The 18012-nt window shown below is 39.6% G+C and overlaps 1 protein-coding gene across 3 annotated transcripts in view; it reads right to left on the bottom strand.

Moving 5' to 3' along the window:
• The window catches only part of PRIM2 (DNA primase subunit 2), a 427261-nt gene that overhangs the window by 318475 nt on the left and 90774 nt on the right, over window positions 1-18012 (bottom strand). The window contains exons 1-5 of one of the 3 annotated variants that reach the window (XM_055113695.2): window positions 12689-13660; window positions 11790-11952; window positions 9829-9932; window positions 6114-6193; window positions 4347-4467 (exon numbers count right to left, since the gene is read on the bottom strand). In XM_055113695.2, coding sequence (XP_054969670.1) covers window positions 4347-4467; window positions 6114-6193; window positions 9829-9932; window positions 11790-11943 — 459 coding nt within the window. In that variant the 5' untranslated portion in view covers window positions 11944-11952; window positions 12689-13660. Of the gene's footprint in view, window positions 1-4346; window positions 4468-6113; window positions 6194-9828; window positions 9933-11789; window positions 13661-18012 lie in introns of those variants that run through there. The other 2 variants (XM_063604933.1, XM_055113696.2) reach the window with 2 other exon arrangements.

The following is an 18012-nucleotide window of genomic DNA, read 5'->3' as shown; positions in this document are numbered from 1 at the left end:
CAAGACTCCATCTCAAAAAAAAAACAAAAAACAAAAAACAAGTTCAGCAAGGTTGCAGGATACAAGATGATCAACATACAAAAATCACCTGGATTTTTATATACTAGCAATGAACATTCCAAAATGAAATGAAGAAAACAACTCCACTTACAATAACATTGAAGAATATTTAGGTATAAATGTAACAAAAAATTACAAGACATTGTTGAAAAAAATTAAAGAAGATCTAAATAAATAGAAAGACATCCCATGTTCATGGATTGGAAGACTTAATATCATTACAAAAGAATACCTCCCAAACTGATCTACAGATTCAATGTAATCCCAATGTGAATCCTAGCTAGCTTCTTGGTAGAAATTAACAAGTTGATCCCAAAATTCATTAAAAAATGCAAGGAACCCAGAGCAGCCAAAACAATCTTAAAAAAAGAACAAAGCTGAAGAACTCATACTTCTCAATTTTAAATCTTAACAATAAAGCTACAGTAACCAATAATCAAGACCACATACTGCTGACATAAGGATAAGCAGACAGATCAATGGAATAAAATTAAGAGTACTGAAATAAATGTTTACATTTACAGTTGTATTAGTCTGTTCTCACGCTGCTGTAAAGAACTGCCTGAGACTGGGTAATTTATAAAGGAAAGAGGTTTAATCCTGAGGCCTCTGCGTGTCTGGGGAGGCCTCAGGAAACTTACAGTCATGGCAGATGGCACCTCTTCACAGGGCGGCAGGGGAGGGAATGAGAACCAAGCAAAGGGGTAGGCCCCTTATAAAACCATCAGATCTAGTGAGAACTTATTATCATGAGACTAGCATGGGGGAGACTGCCCCCATGATTCAGTTACCTCCCACCAAGTCCTTCCCATGACACGTGGGGATTACGGGAACTACAATTCAAGATGAGATTTGGGTGGGGACACAATCAAACCATATCAACAGTCAACTGACTTGACAAGTGTGCCAAGACAATTCAATGAGGAAAGAATGGTTATTTCAACAAATGATGCTGGGACAACTAGGTATCTACATGCAAAAGAATGAAGTTGGACCCTTACTTCACACCATGTATAGAAATTAACTCAAAATGAACCACAGATATAAATGTAAGAGCTAAAACTACAAAACTCTTACAGAAAAAACTGTAGGAGTAAATCTTTATGACCTCACATTAGACAAAAACTTCTTAGACTCAACACCAAAAGCACAAGTGACAAGAAAAAAAGATAAATTAGACTTCATCTGAAAAAAAAAAAAAAAAAAACCTTTTTGTTGCAAACAATACCATCAAGAAAAGACAACCTTCAGAGTGGGGGAAAATATTTGTAAATCATATATCTGATAATGGACTTGTATCCAGAATATGTAAAGAACACTCAACAATAAAAAGCCAAACAATTCAACTACAAAACAGGCAAAGGATTTGAACAGACATCTCTTCACAGATGATACACAAATGACCAATAAGCATATGAAAAGATATTCAGCTTCATTAGAAATGCAAATCAAAACCACAATTACATACCACTTCATACTCACTATGATGGCTATATTTTTTTAAAAGGTAACAATTTTTGGTGAGGATATGGAGAAAGTGGAACCCTCATCCACTGCTGGTAAGATATATAATGATACAGCCACTTTGGAAAACATTTTCATAGCTCCTCAAAAGTTTAAACACAGAATCACCCTATGACCTAGCAATTCTACTCCTAGGTATACACCTGAGAGAAAGGAAAACATATTCACACAAAAACCTGGACACAAATATTCACTGTAGCATTGTTCATAATAGCCAAAATGTGGAAACCATCCAAATGTCCCTCAAATGCTGAACAGGTAAAATATTATTTGGCAATTAAAAAATTAAGTACTGATACATTCTACAGCACAGATGAAACTTGAAAATATTATGCTAAGTAAAGAAGTCAACCACAAGGGACCACATATTGTATGACTCCATTTATATGAAATGTTCAGAATAGACAAATCCAGAGACAGAAAGCAGGTTAGTGGTTGCCAAGGGTTGGGAGAGGAAGAATAGGGAATGACCATAAATGGGTATGAGGTTTCATTTTTAGGTGAAAATGTTCTAAAATTACATAGTGGTGTTGATTGCACAATCTGTAATTACACTAAAAACCAATGAATTATACATTGTAAAAGGGTGCATGTCAAGATTTGTGAATTCTAGCTCAATAAATCTATTATTTAAAAAAGTATATGTGACGTTGAGACACTCTACAACTGGGGTCTCCAACTCTCAGGCCACAATACCAGCACCAGCACATGGCCCAGTAGGAACCAGGCTGCACAGGAGGTGAGCAGTGAGCGAGCATTACCACCTGAACTCCACTTCCTGTCAGATTAGAGGAGGCATAAGATTCTTGTAGGAGTGCGAACCCTATTATGAACTGCACATGTGAGGGATCTAAGATGTGCACTCCTTATGATAATCTAATGCCTGATGATCTGAGGTGGATCTGTTCATCCCAAAACCATCCACACCCCTCCCCGTCCCCCAACCTCAGTCTGTGGAAAAATTGTCTTCCATGAAACCAGTCCCTGGTGCCAGAAAGGTTGGAGATGGCTGCTCTAGAATAAATAATAGACCTTCTCAAGGACACCTCTCTCTACGACCTACTAAAAATCAGTAATTTCAACACAAGCAAAAAATAAACTATTTCTAATAGGAATGGATAAATTAACTGTAATTGATAATTGCAATAATGGACTTCACCAAGGATCAAAGTTAAAAGCAAAGTGGAAGATGCAATGGGTTTGGTTCAGATGGTACCATGCATGACATCTGTCTATGCAAAGGTAGATATGACTTAGAAACCTCACAAAGTAAATGAAAGAAACTATAGAAACTGCCTACCTAGCATATATTTGACACTAAACGTCTACAAAATGTTTGTTCACTTCCCTTCACAGTCTCTTTTCCCTAACTCATATACTCCACAGTGTTCCTTGCTACAGTGGATGTGTCTTCTACTTGTCAGACAGGACAATGTCTTTCACCTATTGCAACTTCTACTTTTTTATTTTATTTGGCTTTAAGCCATGCATTCCAACAACAAAATAGAGTCTCAGCCAGTCCTACTACCATCTGACTGCTCTAAAACTTCCAAAACATAATTTTTCTACATTCCCATTGTGGCATATATCTACCTAAAAGACATAAATTCTGGGCCCGGCACGGTGGCTCACACCTGTAATCCCAGCACTTTGGGAGGCCGAGGCGGGTGTATCACCTGAGGTCAGGGGGTTCAAGACCACCCTGGCCAACATGGCAAAACGACGTCTCTAAAAATACAAAAATTAGCCAGGCATGGTGGCACACACCTGTAGTCACAGCTACTCAGGAGGCTGAGGCAGGAGAATCGCTTGAACCCAGGAGGTGGAGGTTGCAGTGACCCGAGATCAGGCCACTGCATATTCCAGCCTGGATGACAGTGAGGCTCCATCTCAAAAAAAAAAAAAAAAAAAAGATATAAATTCCATTTCCAATACTCATCCCCGTTAAATGAGTCCCAAAGATCTCTTCTTTTTTTATATAATTACAATATGTAAATCATTCAGATTTGTCTGCAAAATTATTTTTTAAAACTATTCAGACAGATCTTACTGACATTTTTGATTTATGGTTTTTGTTTTTTTTTTTGAGACGGAGTCTTGCTCTTTCGCCCAGACTGGAGTGCAGCGGCATGATCTCAGCTCATCGCAACCTCCACCTCCCGGGTTCAAGCAATTTTCATGCCTTAGCCTCCTGACTAGCTGGAATTATGGACGCACAGCACCATGCCTGGCTAATTTTTGTATTTTTTGTAGAGTGGGGGTTTCACCATGTTGGCCAAGATGGTCTCGCACTTTTGACCTCAAGTGATCCACCCACCACAGACTCCCAAAGTGCTGGGATTACAGGTGTGAGGCACCACGCCCTGCCTGACAACTGACTTTTAAATAAAGTATTACCTCCTCTAAATTTCACGACTATAAATAAGTAACTACCACTTGTCTAGTTTAACACATTATTAGCTTTATTTTGGCCGACAAAATTTTGGTTAAAGATGAACCTTTATAAACTAAACCTTCTTGTGCTTTAATAAAGCACACATTTAACAGAGCAAGTAAGTGTGAGACTTTGTTATTAAGGAGTCCCTTTTCTTCTAGTCATAGAGAAGGAAAGATATATTGTTATCCAAAGCTATTAGCTACTGTTTCAGGCAGGTACTTGGAGAATGTAAAGAGAACACACTACATATTAGTACCAGCACTTAAGACAGAAGGGAAAAATGAATGGTGAGAACAATTAGAAATAACTACAAAAATATACTTACAGCCTCAAACTGCAATTGGCTATCCTTTAAGAAATCCTGAATTTTATCCTTGGGTAAAATACTAAATCTAAATCGAAGGAGATCCATTTCTTGTTGAATGAACCAGCGTCTAAGTTCTTCACTGAAATGAAGGCAGAAATTATGAGTACAAACTAAAAATCCAGTGATTATTAAATCTAAGAAATGTTTATAAAACAATATTCAAACATGAGCAAGATGCCAATGGACAGCAGTTAAAAACATGCAAGTCCTCTATCATGGTAAGGAGAATATCAATACCACATATCACAATCTTCTAGGGATGTGTTGGGTACAAGGTATAGGGGGTGTTAAAAATTAAAAAGATTAAATACAAGAATGCTTCGAGCCTAGCTGCATTACTTTTAAATAACATAAAATACTTCATGCATTTAATGTAACTGCAAAATATTCATTTTATGTTAGAAAATAGGGGCTGGGCGTGGTGGTTCATGCCCATAATCCCAGCACCTTTGGAGGTCAAGGCAGGCAGATTGCTTGAGCCCAGAAGTTTGAGACCAGCCTGGGCAACTTGGTAAAACCCCATATCTACAAAAAAATTAGCCAGGCATGGTAGCATGTGCCTATAGTCCCAGCTCCTCAGGAGGCTGAGGTGGGAGGATCACCTGAGCCCACGGATGTTGAGGCTGCAGTGAGCGGAGATCACACCACTGTACTCCAGCCTAGGTAATGGCATGAGACCCTAGCTCAAAAAAAAAAAGAGAGAGAGAGAGAAAAGAGAAAAAAAAAAGAAAATGGGGAAATGGGGCACTCCTTTGGCTTGAGGTGTCTTTATAAATGCCAAATAAAAGACACCAAATTTTTTAAGGCAACTTTGATCAGATTAACTTTGCAAAGGAAACTTTGCTTATGGCTTTACAATTTATAATTTCACAAAATTTAATATGCACATATATACCACAATATTTAAAAGCAATAAAATGTTCATTTATAAGGCAGATACTAATGGGCATTACCGTTATATAATAAAATAATTACCCTACTGGATGCAAAATATGATTTCACATTTTTAGGAGATTTTCACAGATTGTCAGCAACATATTTATTATATAAATTTCACAAACTACATATGCTTTTTTACAGAAGAAAAACTCTAGAACCAAAACTGGTAAGTAATTTCTCAATTATTATCTTGCGATAGTAAGCAATTCCAGAGTCTCACTTGATAAGCCTATTAATTTTTAAAAAAGACAGCCATAACTAAATTATGTGACCAAAATTAACATGTGAGGGAAAAACAATTTTTAAAAAAGCAACTAACTTTACTACCTCTGGGTGGCACTATTAACTTAAAAGAAACCAACTACCAAACAAAAATATCTTAGATTTAACTGGCCCATAGAGCTCAAATTCCAAAAACCTGTATCAAATTCAAGTGTGGGTTTCATTAATTGTTTCTTATAAATATTACCATTTTTTTGCAGGAAAAATATCAAAAGTCCTTCTTCCCAATAAAATCCTTTCCAATTTAAAATCCCAAATGAAGAGTCTCTCTCACAAACTTAAGAAGTGTTTCATCAGGCAAAATTCTGCGACAGAATTTTTTCAATATTTTTAAGTAAACAATTTGTTCCAAACAATTTACTATCAGTGTTCAACCCCATGATCAACCGGCTCCTGATGTTATTCTGGGTTTTCCTATGTTTAGCACAACACATCAACTTACCACACACCAATTTATGACCCATGACACCAGATTTGACTGTGAGAATATAAACATATACTTACGACTGGCAATAAGCAAGCCGCAAAATAAAATGAGAAATATGATCTCTTCTTCGTGGTTCATATTCATCTTCTAAGTTTTCCTTAAAAATAATGACACATGAATAAAATAAATGCATTAGAATGGTAAGAGGTGTAAGGAAATACTGAGCCAGCCTAAGCCAATGGTAAAGTAAGTTTCAAAAACATTTCTTTTTTTAGAGATGGGGTCTTGCTCTACCACCCAGACTGGAGAGTAGTGGTCAATCACAGCTCACTGTAACTTCAAACTCCTGGGCTCAAGTGATCCTCCAGCCTCAACCTCCCAAGCAGCTGGGACTACAAGCGACACCCACCATGCCCCGCTAATTTTTTATCTTCTGTATGATGGAGTCTCAATATGTTGCCCAGGCTGGTTATGAACTCCTGGTTTCAAGACTCCTACTCTAGTCCCTCAAAGCACTAGAATTACAGGCATGAGCCACCACACCCAGTCCCAAAACTTTTTTTTTTTTTTTCCTTTTTACTTTAAGTTCTGGGATACATGTGCAGAATGTGCAGGTTTGTTATATAGGTATACGTGTGCCATGGTGGTTTGCTGCCCGTCATCTAGGTTTTAAGCCCCACATGCATTAGGTATTTGTCCTAATGCTGTCTCTCCCCTTGCCCCCAACCCCCTGACAGGCCCTGGTGTGGGGTGTTCCCCTCCCTGTGTCCATGTGTTCTCATTGCCAAAACATTTCTTAATATGCTTTTCAGGATAATTATAATTTACCTTAAGCTATCAATCAGATGAAACCGAGAAGTAAACTAATCTTGACAAAACCCCTTGAGTTTGGACCGCACTATTTTCTTCCCACCAACCCCTCTCTTTTAATTTTCTTCTTATCCAGCCTATATTCAAGGTGCTCACCACCTCAACCACTTCTTACACCAACCTCAGCTTCTTTAATTTCAACCATTTGGCAAAACCTAGATTCTTAATCTACAACTACACTCTGCAGTCCTATTCTCAAAATGCTAAGAACCTCTGGAGAAAAAACACAACTATGGGAATTTGGAAAATATAATTTCGTGGCCTATAATCTCAACTAGATCCTTACCAACAGTTGGATCCAAAATAATAAGAACAAACATGTCTTGAGCACTCACTAGGTACCAGGCGGTGCCCTAAGAATTTTTAAGGCATGAACCCATTTAATCCTTTAAAAAAAAAAAACCCTATGAGGGAGGCACTACTATAATCTTATTTTACAGATAAGGAAACTGAGGCACAGAGAAGTTATGTAACTTGTTCAGGGTCACAAAGCTTGTCCAGAGTAAGCAGCAGTGTTGAGATTCGACACAAAATTATCTCCTTCCTCACTTCTCAGAAAATCGTCAGTCTTCACCAGTTGTCCCAAGACCCCTACTATAGCACCTTTCCCTTCTCTCTGAACAGATGACTTCACCTACTTTACAGAAAATAAAGGCTACCAGGCAGAATCCTTCAGTCCCAAGCTTCCGCATACACATGTTGTGTTGCCTTCCATACATCTCTACAAAGCGTCTCCTCTTCCTGGCATGTAAAGCTACATTAGTCCATTCTCATGCTGCTAATAAAGACATACCCAAGACTGAGTAAACCCATAAAAGGAAAGAGGTTTAACTGACTCACAGTTCCCCAGGGCTGGGGAGACCTCAGGAAACTTACAACCATGGCAGAAGGGGAAACAAACACGTCCTTCTTCACATGGTGGCAGTAAGGAGAAGTGCTGAGCAAAATAGGGAAAAGCCCCTTATAAAACCATCAGATCTTGTGAGAACTCACTATCTAGAACAGCAGCATGGGGGTAACCACCCCCATGATTCAATTACCTCCCACCGGGTCCCTCCCATGACACATGGGGATTATGGGAACTACAATTCAAGATGAGATTTGGGTGGGGACACAGCCAAACCATATGAAAAGCTAATTCCTGCACCTAAACCCCGCAACCCATTTGCTTGTGCCTCTTAAAGACCCTGACTTATCAAATGCTCTCTCAAAGTTTCATCTTCAAGCTCCCCTCTTCCCCATTCTATTCTAGATCTTCTGCTCAGCTTATAAACATGTTTAAGTATCTCCTGTCATATATGTACAAGTATGTGCTTGTATATCTTCTCTTTTCCCTAAAACAACCTCTATATTCTGCCCTATTTCTCTTCTCTTTTCAGCTACACATTTTAAAAAAGTACATCTTCTATATCCACCGCTCCACCTTCCTTCTCCAACCACTGTCATTGTTCTGGTCTCTGCCCCTATCTATAAGGGCCCATCCAGCTGCTAAATCCAATGGACACTGTACAATTCATCTTACATAATCTATCTTAAGCTTCTGAAACTATTGTGGTTAAAAGCACCACTACAGAAACAAAATACCCAGATTCAAATCTTGGCTCCACCATTTACCATCTTATGAGCTTGGGCAAGTTATTCAGTCTGTGAATAAATAGGCTGTATCTATAAAATAGGGATTATAATAATACCCACCTCATAAGACTGCTGTATGAATTACATACATGGGTTAATATATGTAATGCACTTAGAACAAAGTCTGGTACATAGCAAACATACTATTAATATAAATATCTGCTGTTATTCCCTATTATCATTATTAATATCATGATCATTATTATTGAAACTCTAGCCCTCCTTGGCTTCTATGACACTACTAACCTGGTTCATCTCCTACTTCTGAGAAAGCTCCTTTCCATTCTCCTTCCCAAATTCCTCCAATTCCACTTTACCTTCAATATTGGTATTCCTCATGTCTTAACTTCCACCGTCATCTCTTCTCACTCAAATATTTTTCTAGGGTGCTCTTACCTACTCCTGATGATTCCAACCTTCTGCTAAATCTACTCCCACCACATGTCTTCCTGTATATTCAGACCTGTATATCCAATTGTCTACTAGACATCTCCACAGGCACCTCAAATTCATGTTAAGAACTAAACTCTACATCTTCCAAGACTTGCTTCTCCTCCTGCATATCACATCTCAAAATATTACCACCATCCACTAATTTTCCTAACTAGAAACCTGGGTGTCATTTATAACTCTTCTCTCTCCATTCCCCCTACAGTCAGTCACTAAAACCTTTTGATTCTACCTTCTTAATGTCTCTTCAACCGGTCCCCTTCTCTCATTTAATTCAGACTCTCATCATTTCCGGGCTTCTAACTGGTTTCCCTCCTAACAGACATGACCCTGTCAATCTGCTGCTGGCAGTCATCTTCCCAAAATGAAAATCTAATCACATCTGTCAACATGCAGCTCCACTACTACCTCTTCTGGAAAGCCTTCCCAAACCTCCCCAGTCTGAGCTGCATAATTATGTATGTTTTTGGAGTTCCTGGAGCATGCATCTATAAACACAGTCATCATCCTGTATTGCACGGGATACATTTGGCATGTCTGGAAATATGTAGGGGTAGAAGCCAGAGATGCTACTGAGCATCCTACAGTGCACAGAACAATCCCTGCAACAAGGAATTATCAGACCCAAAATGATGTTAGTCCTGAGGTTGAGAAACCCTGCCATATTATAATCATCTGACTTCATGTCAATCACCCCTAATACACTGAAGAACCTTCAGGCTAATGATACATTAGTCTTTATAAAAGCCCAGTGCCTAATATAATATCTTTCCCACAAGTGACACTCAATACATAAATGCATAGAAACTAAGGAACTTTTTTTCCTTTTTTACTTACTCTGTAGGAAAACTTGAGCTTCCGAAGCTCACTCTCCAACTTACTCTGATATTGTTCAGTTCCTTTCACATAGCTCACTCCAAGATTTTCAACTGATTTTAACACTAAAAAAAAGAAAAAAGGTATAAATGCAAGATAATGTTTTAAAACGAAATCCAAGACAAAATCTATGGAGGGCAATTCCATAATTACTTGTTTACAGAACATGACAGGTAATTGCCAGTTTATTTCCTGTAACGACATTATATAAACTACATATGCTTATAAGAGGATAATGTCCATCTATGTGCAGAAAATATCCATGTCCCACAGCATAATCTAATACCAGGGATTCTCAATCAGGGAAGAGGGATGGATGGTGAATAATCATTCCTGAGGAACAGAAAAGTATGTCAGTATGGAAAAAAAAACTAGGCACTCCTTGTTTGCATCCTTCATATGGGAGCTGCCTGTTAGGCAGTAGGCATCATTTACTTGGCGTAGATTCAACAGAAAAAAAGCATCCCTTCCTTTCCTGATGAAGCCGAGGACAGGGCACAACAGTGAAGAAGAAAGGCCATCCAAACAGCCAAATGAACCATCCTGAACAGATGCTACATACTGTTCAAAGGTTCCTAAAGCACCATATCAATCTTTCCTCAGATGAATTATTCTCTGGAGGCATTTTTGAAGTCAAGAATGAAGAACTTCTAATTGTCTCCTGAACATAAACCCCATGTCCCACAGGTATGGGTATCCAAATTAATTATCCTCCCCTCATTCCTACTCTTCGTCCTGCCATGCCCATCTCCAACAGCAGAGTTTCTATGCATCAGATCATCCAAGCAGGAACTGCAGCCACTCCACACCTGCTCCCTCACTCCTCATATCCAGTCACCAAATCCTATCAATGCTAACTCCTCAGTATCCCTTAACTCTCTCCCTTCCTACCACTGCCATTGTCATTATCATAGTTCAGGCCCTTATCATTTCACCTCAAGTGCCAAACCCAACGGACACTTTTCAATTACCATCTTAATCCCTATGAAGTATTGACACTGCTAAGCTTTCTAAAACCCTTTTCTCCCTTGTCTTCATTCTTTCATTCAACACACAGGCACTGAGTGCCTCCTCTCTGTATTAGCAGTGCTTACCCTGCTCCTCTAAGAATGATTAACAGTATCTCACCTTTCCCTCTGATTTCCCCACAGGGATATCCTGGAACATAAACTCTGAAGACAACGCTAGTATTTCTGTTTCAATTCATGTCTAGCCCATTCTTTTCTCTAGCAACACACTGAGGATTAAGTAGGCCCCCAGGACGGTGGCCACATCCTTCTTACACCCCAATATCATATCATTAGCATGGCACAAAATGCCCTCCATACTTCTCCATCCACCCTGAATTCCTGAACTTGTTACTGTTAGCTCAAATATGAAATTCTCTTTCATGCTCCAAGCCTTTGCATAGGCCATTATCTCAGCTTGGAAAAACTCTTCACTTCTTCTCTGCTGGAAAATTTCTACTCATTCTTCAGTATGTCCAGATCACATTTCAACTTCTCTAAGAAGCTCATTTAATAAGACTAAGTCAGTCACTCCCACTTCTTTGTTTCAACAGCACTACCATTTACTTCTACAAGAGCAGTTAAAATACTGAATTATGACTATTATTTTGGATGCCTGTCTCCATGTACTAGAATAAAACTTCAACAAAAAATAACATTATTCATCTCAAAATCCCTGCCACCTAGAACATAATGGCACTCAATAATATGCATTGTACAATAAATAAATGAATGAGTACCAAACCCTCAACAAATATTTGTTGAATGGATTGCTGAATGAAGGATATGAATTACCTCAATAAATACTTGTTGAATGGATTGCTGAATGAAGGAAATGAATTACCTTCATTCATTCTCACAAAGGGTAAGTGAGCTTCTCAAGAATATATACATTCTAATTTAAATAGTACTTACATTTAACTCTATCAATAGCCAAGTTTTCAAATTCTATTAAAGATATGTTTTCAGAAGGTGGCTGCAAGTAAAACTGAAGGCAATGAGGGTAGGAAGCATTCCTCTGGTCACCTGCCAACCTCAGCTTCCTCCACTTTCTTCCAGAAAACTCCATCTTGGTCACCTTAGAAGGAAGTACACAAAAAGCGTAAAATGATGGAAAACAAAGTTGGGGAAAAAAAAAAGAAAAAACACGAAAAAATAATTCCACAAACACAGAAAAAAAATGGATTTGAGGGCATGCACAAAATGTTAGCAGTGGCAATTCCTGGGTGATGTCCTTCTCTCGTTTCCAGATTTTCTACAATACACCTATAATAATTTTGTAATGGGGGTGGGAGAGGCGCTAGAGCAGATGCAGGTGGTGATCCTAATTTTCAGCAACATGAAAGTCAGGTGATGTTGCCTGCTCATTATAGGCCTGTGTGTCACTGTTCTTGGATCTTTACGATCCCAAGAGTTAACATAAGGTTTTAGGTGGTCTGCAATCCTGAACTTAGAGGAAAGTGCTGTAGGTTTTAGCTAAATGAGGGTCTTACTTGATGGACTGGGTCCAGTTACTCACTTCCTCTGTTATGACTCTGGGAAAGAGAGCAACTGTCTTTCGGAACTCCTTTTCGGGAGCATCCACAAGTGCCTTACAAAAGTTCCATCCCCAACACCCCTCCTCACTCCACTGGCAAACCTATCTCTCCCCAACTCCTCCCTGGTACCTGGGTGTCTGCCCCAAACAACCAACCCGCCAAGTCTGTCCTTCTGCTACTGCTGCCTGCAAAGTGATCCATCTCTCCTTTCTCTCGACTTGCAAGCCTTAATAACAGGATTGCTCTCTGTCCTAAATTCGCGGAAGTTTCCCTTACCTGCAAGAATTCAAACTCGGGAAAACACAAACGGTGGCAGCCACTGTTCCCGGGTGGCGGGAGAGTTCATATGAAACCGGAAGCGGAAGCGACTAGCACAGAAGGCCAGCCCTGCCCCACCTCCCCTTGGCGGGTAGCAGGGGGTTTGGCCTGAGGCTCTGGGCATGCTCAGTGGAGCGCGTCTGGGAATTCAAGGTGTTCTATCCACCTTGGCAGCTTTAAAGTGTTTGGATGTCAGTGTTTGGGGGATTTTTTTCCCAAATTTTAAGATGCATTTCCTGTATGTGGAGTCGGTAGCTTTAACGGTTGAAACTGGGGTGCTGAATGCTAGTGGCGAGAACTCCCACACCCCGAAAATTGAACCAATGTAACTTCGTTTGGGGACACTAACAAATATTCCCTATATTGAGGAAAATATGGCGCTTTAACCCGCAGGGCTGGCACTCATCACTTTCAATCTGGGGAGGAATGAGGAAAAAAGGCATTAGGATCTTTTTTGCACCTAGCTCACTATTAGGGGCTCTTTTTTTTCCCCTCGTTTAATCTTTCAGCGACCTATAAGGTCCTATAAGATCGTATTACCCCCATTTGGCAGATGACAAAACAAGTTACAAGATCCTCGTTAGTTTGCCCGTCTACATACAATACATATTTTGAATTTCGTATTGGGCGGCAAGCCCCTACTGGCAGGTTCCACGTTCAATTCGCTCCCCGCTCTCCGGCAATGCCTCGCACAGAGGAAGCGCGCAGCTGAATTATCTGTGGAATGAACTAGAATGAATGAAAGAAGGCACATTCGCAGGAATCGCTCTGCAATCTACATGAATTAGAAGAACCCAGCCTCGGACGGAAGGTAGGGTGGAAGAAGATGAAGCACTGGAGATTACGCGGACCTGCCGCTTACTCTCCAGATGTCCGACTGCAGACTCACAAGCGGGGCGTCAGAGCCACCACACCAGTTCTCCGCTGTCTGTAAGATTTTCGAGAACTGGAAATTAACTTCACTCGTGGCCTCTAGGAGGCGTGCCTCGCTTACAAATGTGCTGGAATGAGGCTCCGGTATAGGTAGTCCTTAGGAGATCAAATGAATGCTTTGAAATGTTCACGTTTTTAGAAATGCAAAGTACATTGAAACAATATCAAGCTTCAAAGCATCTACCCAGCCTGGACTAAACTGTGGCTGGCACTGACTTTATATCAGGACCTGTTCTAAGTGGTTTACATATCAACTCATTTTATTATCATAACCACATAAGATAGGTTATTCCCCCCGACCCACCACCAATACCCGAGACAGAGTTTTGTTCTGTCGCCCAGGCTGGAGGGCAGTGGAGCGATCTTGGCTCACTGCAACCTCCGCCTCCGGGATTCAAGCGATTCTCCTGCCTCAGCCTCCCAAATAGCTGGATTACAGGCGCCTGGCTAATTTTTGTATTTTTAGTAAAGACGGGGTTTCACCATGTTGGCAAGCTGGTCTCGAACTCCTGACCTCGTGATCCGCCCACCTCGGCCTCCCAAAGGTTATTATATTAAACGTATTTTCTAGATACGGAAACTGAAGAACAGAGAAGTTAAATGAAGTCAAAAGGACACAAAATGTCAGAGCCATGTTCAAACCCAGAGAAACTCTCCAGGCCCCACTGTGCTAACAATCTCACTACACCAATTCCAGTAATATGACAGCAGAGCTTCACCTCATTTCTTCCTCTCTGTATTAAATACATAATACAAATACGTAATACAAATACATCACGTAGTCCAAAGAAGACACCTGAAAGCATATAAACTGCCTGAAAAAACCTGCAGCACAGACCATAAGAATATTTACATGAATATCTTATCTCTGGATAGCAAACAAATTTAAATATTATAAATTACAAAGAAAAAAGATATAAAGACTTGACCATAAAAAATATAAAATTATGCATGTAAAAAATTCACAGAAGTATTTTGCACTCATCAAACTAGAGAAAGGTCTACCAAAAGTATAACATCGAAAAGGTTAATGCCATCAGGATACAAAGAAGTTAACTCATTAGGAAAAAAATCCTAAGACACAAACAGAAAAATAGGACAAGAAGAAGAACAGGTAACTCATAGAAAAAATAACTAATGTTAAATATGAAAAATGTTTTTATCACTAGTAGCAAATAAATTTTCTCCTGCAAAATTGTCAAGGATTTTATAATGAAACTACTCAGTGTTGCCACCTGTTTTGCTCCTCATTTAAACCCCTGAGGCTCTTCATGACTCCCATATGGTGTAGTTCTTTAAATAATTATAGCCCTCTACTACAGAAGTTCTTTATCTTTTGGAAGATCAAGATTAAGAACTTCTGTAGTAGAGGGATGTAATTAGGTCTATGAACCACTGGACAATGTGATGAAAGCTCTCTTCAGAAAAATGCACCTACACACACATCTATACTATTTCAAGAGGTTCAAGATCACCATATGTGGCTGGTTAAGAATTCCAGCACTACTAGGTTTTAAGCTTTCTTTGGATGAGCCCTTTTGTTCATCTCTGTGATCCCCAAAGTACTTGCTACAATATCTGCCCAATTAAAAGACGAAGTAGCCAGTGTCATTTCATGACCAGCTCAGAGAAGACTGGAAATATATGTTCATGCTTAACATACCAATATCTTACTATGTCACATAATAGCTGCCTTTTCATCATATTAAAAACTGATTTTAAGCCCCGGGGAACAAAATACCCTGTGTTGGTCAGCTAGTCCAGCATTTTTATTGTTTTCTAATGCCACAGTTTTGGTCACTACCTCACTGTGAAGGGTGTTTTTCTGAATCCAGAGGCAATTGCAATATAAATCCGCATACCACGGTAGCAATAATGCACAATAATGTTATACATTTCAGCAGCCATGTTCGGTAAATCACTGTGAGCTCTTTCATGTATTCACTTCATCTACAAAAAATTGATTGACACAATGCTCAGCCCTGGCAACCAAGATTCTTGTAAATACAGACATTGACCTCACAATCATGGGAAGGAAAACATACATAAACACGTAAGTTTTACTTCCACTGAACCATAGCATCTCAAAAACAGGGATGACTGTTTCATTCATTTCTGTGACCCCAGTGCCTGGCACTCCATGGGCCCTCAATAAATACTTATGAAACTGAATTGTTTTTGTTTTTTCTTTGGTTTTGGTTTGTTTTTTGAGACGAAGTCTCGCTCTGTTGCCCAGGCTGGAGTGCAGTAGCATGATCTCGGCTCACTGCAACCTCCAACTCCTGGGTTCAGGCAATTCTCCTACCTCAGCCTCCTGAGTAGCTGGGATTACAGGCGCCTGCCACCATGCCCAGCTATTTTTTTGCTTTTTTAGTAGAGACGGGGTTTCACCACGTTGGCCAGGCTGGTCTCAGACTCCTGACCTCAGGTGATCCACCTGCCTCGGCCTCCCTAAGTGCTGGGATTATAGGCATGAGCCACTGCACCCAGCCCATACTGAATTGTTGAATACTGTGAGAGACATATGAAAAAAAATGCTGGGTTCAGCTTCCCATTAAACAGATGGTTTGAATCAAATGTGACTCCAACCTATAAAACTTCAAGTCCTCATCTGAAAACATTATACACATTCCTTCCAGAATGAGTTGGCTTCCTAGTTTAGCCTGTAATAAAGCACAGAGTACCTTCTCTGGCAGAATTTCCATGAATCATCACTGCTCAATTCAGTGCCTGCCCTGGGCATTACCCAGCTACAGACAGACTGCCCCACGTGGCATTCACCCTGAGATAACTCCTCCACAGCTCCAGAACTTCTATCCCAAAAAGTGTCACACTTACAGCTGACAATTTAGTTGCCATGCTTGGTAAATCTAAGTGAGTGTTCATTCCTCTTCTGAGCGGCGTGTGTCGCCCTGAAAACCAAAGGCGTAGTAAGCTTCTTTACTGAGTAAGCATGCTGTAAACTCTAGGTCCTACCAGCTGTGTTTGCCATGAAAAGCAGAGAACACGAGGTATTTCCAGCAAGATAGCTGACCCATAAAAGCTAATGCAGAGTTAGCCAACCTCTGGCCCTCCACCCTCCCCATTTCACTGCCTACCTCTCGGAGTTGGCTGGGAAACAACCTAAAGAAAGCACTTCATTCTCTCTCCATTTGCTTTAGATTGCTTTATTACTCAAAATCAAGGAGCAGGAGAACTGACAGAAAGCACATTCTTAATGGTAGCACGGTGAAGAAACACTACCCTTCCATATATCAGCATTTTTTTGGTATGTTCCAGAAATAGTAATTAAACACTTACTAAGTGCCAGGCAACATTTTCTATGCTGGGGATATGAGAATGATGAGAGAGCCAAAAAATCCTGCTCTCATAAATCTTCTAATGGGGAAGAGAGACAATAAACAAGTTAAAGACATAAATAATTATGTTAGATAACAACTACTAAACAGAAAGAAATTAATCAGAAAAGAAGAATGTAAAGTTTTTCAAGGAGATAATGAAATTTTAGAAAAGATAGCCAGGAAAGGCTGGCTAAGAATGTGGCCATGAAACAGAGACCAGAAGAAAACTTGGGATTTAGTCATGTCTATCTTTAGGAGAATAGCATTTCAGGCAGATGGAAGGCTAATCTTAATTCATTAGTATTTAAGACATTACAATATTGGTACAAGAATAAAGTCATCAATCAATGGAACAGAATAGAAAACCCAAACATGGTCCCACACCTATGAGGAAACTTAGTATATGACAGATCCACCGTACAAATCAATGGAAGAAAAAAATAGACAATTCTAAATGGTGCTGGGACAATTGGCTGTCTATAGGGAGGAAAAATGTATTCCCTACCTCCTACTATATAAAAAATCAATTCCAGATGATTTAAGAACTTGTATATGAAAGGCAAAATTTTAAGAATTTAAAACAAATATATAGACGGTCTTTATGGTCTTGATGGTCCAAAGAATTTATTTAACAAGACATTAAGAAAAAGTATAAGCAGTTCTGGAGATGGATAATGGTGATAGTTGCACAATAATGTGAACGTAGTTAATGCCACTGAACTGTACACTTACAAATGGTTAAAATGGTAAATTTTGTGTTATGTATATTTTAAACTTTTTTTTAAAAAACAAGCTAAAAAGAGAAAGATTGATCATTTTAACTACATTAAATTAAGAACTTAAGGGATTTTGCATGGGGAGGGAGTTTCTGTTCATTTGTTTTTTTAAGACAGGGTTTCCTGTTGCCCAGGCTGGAGTGCAGTGATGCTATCACTGCCCACTGCAGCCTCCACCTCCTGGGCTCAAGCGATCCTCCCAGCTGAGCCTCCCAAATAGCTAGGACTGCAG

The sequence above is a fragment of the Pan paniscus genome, chromosome 5 (assembly GCF_029289425.2).
Source record: "Pan paniscus chromosome 5, NHGRI_mPanPan1-v2.0_pri, whole genome shotgun sequence".
Lineage (NCBI taxonomy): Eukaryota > Metazoa > Chordata > Mammalia > Primates > Hominidae > Pan > Pan paniscus.
Note: the sequence above shows the minus strand (reverse complement) of the source record. Positions and strands in the feature narration are given on the sequence as shown.